The 8303-nt window shown below is 44.7% G+C and overlaps 1 protein-coding gene across 1 annotated transcript; it reads right to left on the minus strand.

The window, feature by feature from the left end:
• Positions 1-3079: 3079 nt before the first annotated feature.
• On the minus strand, positions 3080-5281 carry LOC109876670 (scavenger receptor cysteine-rich type 1 protein M130-like; the record flags this gene model as incomplete). Its single annotated transcript, XM_031818204.1, has 5 exons — positions 3080-3516; positions 3630-3718; positions 3818-3916; positions 4590-4865; positions 4984-5281. Coding segments are annotated over 5 exons (897 nt in total), but the record flags the coding sequence as incomplete, so codon positions are not given.
• Between the last annotated feature and the right edge of the window lie 3022 nt (positions 5282-8303).

An 8303-nucleotide genomic window follows, 5' to 3' on the forward strand; every position in this document is an offset into this window, starting at 1 on the left:
GAATACCTGACCACTATGACTGACCCTAAACAGAGAGAACACAGTGGCAGAATACCTGACCACTATGACTGACCCTAAACAGAGAGAACACAGTGGCAGAATACCTGACCACTATGACTGACCCACACTATGGAAAGCTTTGACTATGAACAGACTCAGTGAGCATAGCCTTGCTATTGAGAAAGGCCACCGTAGGCAGACCTCAAATCAAAATTGTATTAGTTACGAGCCCCTAACCAACAAACTGTTAAAATAATATGGATAAGAATAAGAAATGAAAGTAACAAGTAATTAAAGAGTAAAACGTAATTAAAGAGCAACAGTAATATAACAATAGCAGGACTATATTCAGGTCAGTACCTGGCTCTCCAGAGAAGACAGGCTATGTGCACACAGCCCACAAAATGAGGTGGAAACTGAGATGCACTTCCTAACCTCCTGCCAAATGTATGACCAGTTAATTCATACTGTATGTTGTAGTCTGTCCAAGAGGGGAATCACACAGACTGATCTCAGTTAATTCATACTGTATGTTGTAGTCTGTCCAAGAGGGGAATCACACAGACTGATCTCAGTTAATTCATACTGTATGTTGTAGTCTGTCCAAGAGGGGAATCACACAGACTGATCTCAGTTAATTCATACTGTATGTTGTAGTCTGTCCAAGAGGGGAATCACACAGACTGATCTCAGTTAATTCATACTGAATGTTGTAGTCTGTCCAAGAGGGGAATCACACAGACTGATCTCAGTTAATTCATACTGAATGTTGTAGTCTGTCCAAGAGGGGAATCACACAGACTGATCTCAGTTAATTCATACTGTATGTTGTAGTCTGTCTAATAATTAAATCACACAAGACTGACAGCCTGTAATTTTATTAAAAGCATTCAGTTGATTACATGGCAGTTTAGAGAGCAACATCACAACAATAATCTACTTCATAAACAATTTCATAACATTTATAATCAATAACATCATGAGGTAAACAACAACAAACCCCTTTATTAAAAAATGTTTCAACATACAAAGAATGAACAGATGATTATAATAATACCTGGACTAATAATGGAGACACTTCAAGATAAAGAATCTAAGAGACACTAAATAAGATAAAGAATCTAAGAGACACCAAATAAGACAAAAAAATGAAGATAAGAAGCAATACTGGAACATGAAACAGACGTAATTAAGCTACTCTCTTAAAATAATTAAAAACCGATTGTTACCAAAATCCCATGTTACCAAAACCCCATGTTACCCAAAACCCCATGTTACCCAAAACCCCATGTTACCCAAAACCCCATGTTACCAAACCCCATGTTACCAAACCCCATGTTACCCAAAACCCATGTTACCCAAAACCCATGTTACCCAAAACCCATGTTACCCAAAACCCCATGTTACCCAAACCTCATGTTACCCAAACCCCATGTTACCCCAAACCTCATGTTACCCAAAACCCCATGTTACCCAAACCTCATCTTACCCAAACCTCATGTTACCCAAACCCCATGTTACCCAAAAACCCCATGTTACCAAAACCCCCATGTTACCCAAACCCCATGTTACCCAAAAACCCCATGTTACCCAAACCCCCATGTTACCCAAAAACCCCATGTTACCAAATCCCCCATGTTACCCAAACCCCATGTTGCCCCAAACCCCAGTTACCAAAACCCCATGTTGCCCCACACCCCATGTTACCCAAAAACCCCATGTTACCAAAACCCCCATGTTACCCAAACCCCATGTTGCCCCAAACCCCAGTTACCAAAACCCCATGTTGCCCCACACCCCATGTTACCCAAAACCCCATGTTCCCCAAAACCCCATGTTACCAAACCCCATGTTACCCAAAACCCTATGATACCCAAACCCCCATGATACCCAAACCCCCATGTTACCCAAAAACCCCTTGTTACCAAAACCCCATGTTACCCAAACCCCATGTTGCCCCAAACCCCATGTTACCAAAACCCCATGTTACCCAAACCCCATGTTGCCCCACACCCCATGTTACTCAAACCCCATGTTACCCGAAACCCCATGTTACCCAAATCTCATGTTATCCAAATCGCCATGTTACCCAAAATCCCATGTTACCCAAACCCCATGTTACCCAAAAACCCCATGTTACCCAAAAACCCCATGTCACCCAAACCCCATGTTACCAAAACCCCATGTTACCCAAACCTCATGTTACCCAAAACCCATGTTACCCAAAAACCCCACGTTACCAAAACCCCCATGTTACCCAAACCCCCATGTTACCCAAAAACCCCATGTTACCAAAACCCCATGTTACCAAAACCCCATGTTGCCCCAAACCCCATGTTACCAAAACCCCATGTTGCCCCAAACCCCATGTTACCCAAACCCCATGTTACCAAAACCCCATGTTGCCCCAAACCCCATGTTACCAAAACCCCATGTTGCCCCAAACCCCATGTTACTCAAAACCCCATGTTACCCGAAACCCCATGTTACCCAAATCTCATGTTATCCAAATCGCCATGTTACCCAAAATCCCATGTTACCCAAACCCCATGTTACCCAAAAACCCCATGTTACCCAAAAACCCCATGTTACCAAAACCCCATGTTACCCAAACCCCATGTTGCCCCAAACCCCATGTTACCAAAACCCCATGTTACCCAAACCCCATGTTGCACCAAACCCCATGTTACTCAAAACCCCATGTTACCCGAAACCCCATGTTACCCAAATCTCATGTTATCCAAATCGCCATGTTACCCCACACCCCATGTTACCCAAAACCCCATGTTCCCCAAAACCCCATGTTACCAAACCCCATGTTACCCAAACCCCCATGATACCCAAACCCCATGTTACCCAAAAACCCCATGTTACCAAAACCCCATGTTACCCAAACCCCATGTTGCCCCAAACCCCATGTTACCAAAACCCCATGTTACCCAAACCCCATGTTGCCCCAAACCCCATGTTACTCAAAACCCCATGTTACCCGAAACCCCATGTTACCCGAAACCCCATGTTACCCAAATCGCCATGTTACCCAAAATCCCATGTTACCCAAACCCCATGTTACCCAAAAACCCCATGTTACCCAAAAACCCCATGTCACCCAAAAACCCCATGTCACCCAAACCCCATGTTACCAAAACCCCATGTTACTCTGGTGGTAAAAACCAAACTAAATGAATAATGGTGGTTGCAGTCACTACTTTTAGATTTCTTCCAAGGTACTAGAAAGATAAACTAATTCTGAACTTGTTATTAAAATTAAAACCACTTCAGGTTTGTCACCACATTTTAAACATCAGTCCACTGCTGACCATCGATTTAAAACACAAAACTGACCTAAGATCAGCATGTAGGGTCAGCTTCATTCTCCTCCTACTCCGTCCCCTGGGCTGCTCTCTCCTCTCCCAGTCCATCTTCAGCTCTGGAGCTCAGAGAGACCATCTCCATGGCATTGACATAAAGATCCATGCTGCTCACCCTGTTCACTCTCTTCTGCCTGCTGGTGGGCTAGGGAGACACAGCACCAACAGTCAGACATTTACTCTCTGGTATCTCCATTCTCTCTCCCCCTCTCCCTCTAGTTTAAATGACTTGTATAACGTCTGAGTAAATATCTTTACCTTGTAGTACAGGTAGGAGGTGGTGATTGTTGTCAGTAGAATCAGCAGCACTACAACGTGTCTGATGATGAAGGCTGGCAGAGGAGAGGCTGCAAACAGAAACACCTTTGATGAGGGGACTGATCATCATCACATAGATCTGTGGGAAATCTGTCAATGACAAAGTTATAAGTCTGGGTCATGTTCACCTGTGATGGTGAGGGGGAGGAGCTCACTCTCAGAGGAGAAGTTATGAGAGAAAACATAAGTCTCATAAACACATCTGTAGTTCCCTTGGTGGGAGTCATCTGCAGCAGGGAAGAGGAAGGCAGCAGAGTGATTGACAGCTGGCTGGGTCTGGGTTCTGTTGGAGCCGGTGAACGTGAGGAGGAAAGAGCCTCCTGGGTACTGTGGCTGAGTGGAGCAGGTGATGGTGAAGTTGTAGCCCCTGAACATCTCAGGCCCCTGGTGGCATCTGGAGACCCCTCCCATTGGGTCAGTCAGGAAGATATCAGGCTGGACCAGGAGATCTGTAACAATAAAACAAGAAAAACCTCTTCAACTAGTTTCCTATAGATATGACAATAACATCAGCATGTAACAGTGCCAGCCACCCTCCCTCACAGGGCAACATGAGTAGTGGGCCTACAGTCACTGAGACAACATATGTTGATATCAGGCTGAAGCAGGACATCTGGAACAAGAGGAGAGAAAAAGAAAACGTAGCTCCTCAACTACTTTCCTCATTTAGATGTGACAATAACATGACATGTGACAGTGGTAGTGAGTAGAGACGTTCACTGAGGTAACACTCAAATACAAAGCATTCTGGGATATTTAAGTTGTATTTGATTCCTACTTGACTGAGTGATCTATTTAGTAAAGCAGACTGACAAGTTAAACAGTCATCATGAGAGGTGCAGAGGAAGTTGTATGAATGAAGGAAATCAATTGAATATAATTATAATATGTTGTTATTACCTGAGCAGATCACTGTGAGTCCAGGGCGGAGATAATAACTTCTGGAACATTCCCTCAGTGAAGGCTCAGACCCAGAACAGAAAACTCCAATCCCTCTATTGGTGTTTCCAGGTGGTACTAAAACAGTGGAACCACAACCCAGCTGTCTACACACTACTACAGCTACATTCTCCTTGTTCCAGTCAGCTCCCACAGTCCTCCACTCTCCCTGGTCGTACCACTCCACTCCACCAGCACAGCGACTGCCTCCTCCCACCAGCCTCACATCATCAGGCTCTGAGAAAAGAAAAGAGAGAGACAGTAATCTTACTATTTTCTCACTAAAACACACCTATATTGTCTCATATTCTTCACTCCAGGAACAATGTTGACTGAGTGACAAACTGTTTCTTACCTGAGCAGGTGAACCCAACAGCATTACCAGGTAGGCAGGTGTTGTTCTCTCTGTCTGAGGTGTCACAATCCAGGAGAAGGGACTCTTTGCCTTTACACTGGAACTCTTTATCCCAGGTCTGACCCTCACCTTCTCCATAGAGCCCCCCCTGTAGAGCTGCAGGAGCCCCACAACCAAGCTCCCTACAGACTACCTCTGCATCCTGCTGGTCAAAGTCAGCTTCACACACTGAGGCCCAGGACTGATTGGACTTCACCTCCACTCTCCCAGAGCAGAGACCAGCTCCATCCACAAGCCGCACAGACTCTGGAGAAAAAGAGTTGGTTGAATATTCAATCAGTTTTGTTGATGACACTGTCAAGGACTCAACACAAATATGTTGGATAAAAGATAGTAGTTTGCTATGTTTGATACTGTAAGAGGTGGAAATGGGTTCTTAGTCACTCAGGATCGGGTTGGGAATAATGCAGGCAGGAGACAGGAATAAGTTCACTTCACTTTATAGAAAATAAACAGCTGGACATCCATCAGGCAGCTTCACTTCAGTACCATCTGAACTACAATGATCTGCCCATGAACATCTCCCATAAACCAATATGACAAACACAAATATAATGTTTAAATACATCTGACATCTCTCCCTCTATTTAAATGAAATAAAAACACATAAAACATGATACATGGTAATATTGTATAATGTATAAATAAATCTCTCAATATGACCAGTCTCTTACCTGAACAGTAATGTAAACATTTTACCTTTATTTAACCAGTCAGTTAAGAACAAATTCTTATTTTCAATGACGGCCTAGGAACGGTGGGTTAACTGCCTGTTCAGGAGCAGAACGACAGATGTGTACCTTGTCAGCTCTTCGGTTACTAGTCCAACGCTCTAACCACTAGGCCACCCTGCCGCCCCAAATAAATCTCTTGATATGACCAGTCTCTTACCTGAACAGATCACATGACGATAATATTTACCATCACAGACACCAGGTCCTCCTCTTCTGATGCCACACTGTCTAATAGAAGACTCATTTCCCCTGCAAGTACTAATTTGCATGACTCCTCCTCTTCCCTCTTCAATCAGACGTCCTCTAGATTCAGCTACAGGATTCCCACAGTCCAGCTCTCTACACACAACCTTAACCTCTCCGATCATTCTCCACCAACTAGAACATAGACCCAACCACTCTCCTCTGTAGAAGGCTTCCGCTGTCCCAGAACAGGAAGTGGTCCCATCCACCAGTCTGACTGAGTATTCAGCTGTAAACAGCAGAGAGGAAAACACAGTGGTGAGGACAGATGATGACAGTGATTCTGTTATTCTAACAGCAGTGATGCTTTGTGGTTGACAAGTATTAGTAGTTCGATAAAACTCTACTTGTTATTGGGTTTTACAAAAGTATGTGGACACCCCTTCTGTAAAGTTTGGTGGAGGAGGAATAATGGTCTGGGGTTGTTTTTAATGGATCGTGTTAGGCCCCTTAGTTTCATTGAAGGGTAATGTAATCGCTACAGCACACAATGACATTCTAGACTATTCTGTGCTTCCAACTTTGTGGCAACAGTTTGGGGAAGGCCCTTTCCTGTTTCAGCATGACAATGCCCCTGTACACAAAGCGAGGTCCATACAGAAATAGTTTGTTGAGATCGATGTGGAAGAACTTTACTGGCCTTCACAGAGCCCTGACCTAAACCCCATTGAATACCTTTAGGGATGAATTGAAACGTCGACTGCGAGCCAGGCCTAATCGCCCAACCTCACTAGTGCTATTGTGGCTGAATGGAATCAAGTCCCCGCAGCAATGTTCCATCATCTAGTGGAAAGCCTTCCCAGAGGACTGGAGGCTGTTATAGCAGCAAAGGGAGGGACCAACTCCATATTAATGCCCATGATTTTGGAATGAGATGTTAGATGAGCAGGTGTCCACATACTTTTGGTCATGTAGTGTACATTCCCCTTCCATGCAAATGTGTAACTCTCTTTGCAGATGAGATTAAATCTTATTTTTAAAAAATAAAATCATTTTTTAAATCATTAATTTCAGAGGTCAGGGGTCAAGCTTAGCCAGACCAAGAGTGGAAAAGGTTGCTGGTTATGATGACATCACTGGTGAGAAGTCAGTAAAGACAAGATATTCAGTTGGCTGCATGTTAGTCTGTCAGCCCAATCTCTGTTGACATCTCACTTTCTCTCCACGCCTTCTCTCTCTCTCTCTGTTCCTCTCTCTCTCTTCCTGACAGATAGCATCAGACCTGTTGCCTTGGTAACAGACCTCTATCATCTACACCCCCCTTCTCCTACTCTAACATCAGACCAATATAATATATAATATGTCAAGTATAGTAGTTCCATAAAACACTACTTGTTATTGGGGTTTAGAATGGTTTGTATGGACACATGAATTTCTTCATGTGGTATAATAAAGTTTACTAATATTGAACTGCTATAATCACTGTAGATTTATACTCTACCTACCTGGTGGACTGACGCTTTGAGCCTGGAGATCTGAGGAGAAAGAGAGAGACAGAGGACAAAGAGAGAGAGAAAGGGAGGAGTCAGAGGAAGAGAGAAGCAGAGGTTAAATCAACATAGCATGACCTTTCATGATATGATGGGGATGACAGTGGTATGGTGCAACAACACCCATGTGTAAACACATTCCCCATCTCTCCTCTACCCTCCTCTCTCCCCTACCCTCCTCTCTCCCCTACCCTCTTCTCTCCTCCACCCTCCTCTCTCCCCTACCCTCCTCTCTCCCCTACCGTCTTCTCTCCTCTACCCTCCTCTCTCCCCTACCCTCCTCTCTCCATTACCCTCTTCTCTCCTCCGCAAATCTCTCTATCCACTCCCCTCCCATCGTCTCTACTCTACCCTTCTCTCTCCTATCCTCCACTCTCCCCTTCCCTCCATTCTCCCCTCCCCTTCTCTCTACCCTACCCTCTATCCCCTACCCTCCTCTCTCCTCTACCCTTCTCTCATATCTACCCTCCTCTCTCATCTACCCTTCCCTCTTTTCTCCTTCTCAAATCTCTCTCCCCACCCCTCCTCTCTCACCTATCTTGCTCTATGCCCGCCTTTCCCATCGCCCCTCCCTTTCTCTCTCCCCAACCCTCCTCTCTCCCTACCCTCTCTCTCTCCTCCTCCTCAAATCTCTCTCCCCACCCCTCCTCTCTTCTCATCTCTCTCTCTCTCATTCTCTCTCTCTCTCTCTCTCTCTCTCTCTCTCTCATTCTCTCTCTCTTAGTGACGTATAGTGTTGGACCTGTTGATCTTGACTCAGCTCATAGACCTCTATCATCTACACCCCTCCCTT

The sequence above is a fragment of the Oncorhynchus kisutch genome, unplaced genomic scaffold (genome assembly GCF_002021735.2).
Source record: "Oncorhynchus kisutch isolate 150728-3 unplaced genomic scaffold, Okis_V2 scaffold1293, whole genome shotgun sequence".
Lineage (NCBI taxonomy): Eukaryota > Metazoa > Chordata > Actinopteri > Salmoniformes > Salmonidae > Oncorhynchus > Oncorhynchus kisutch.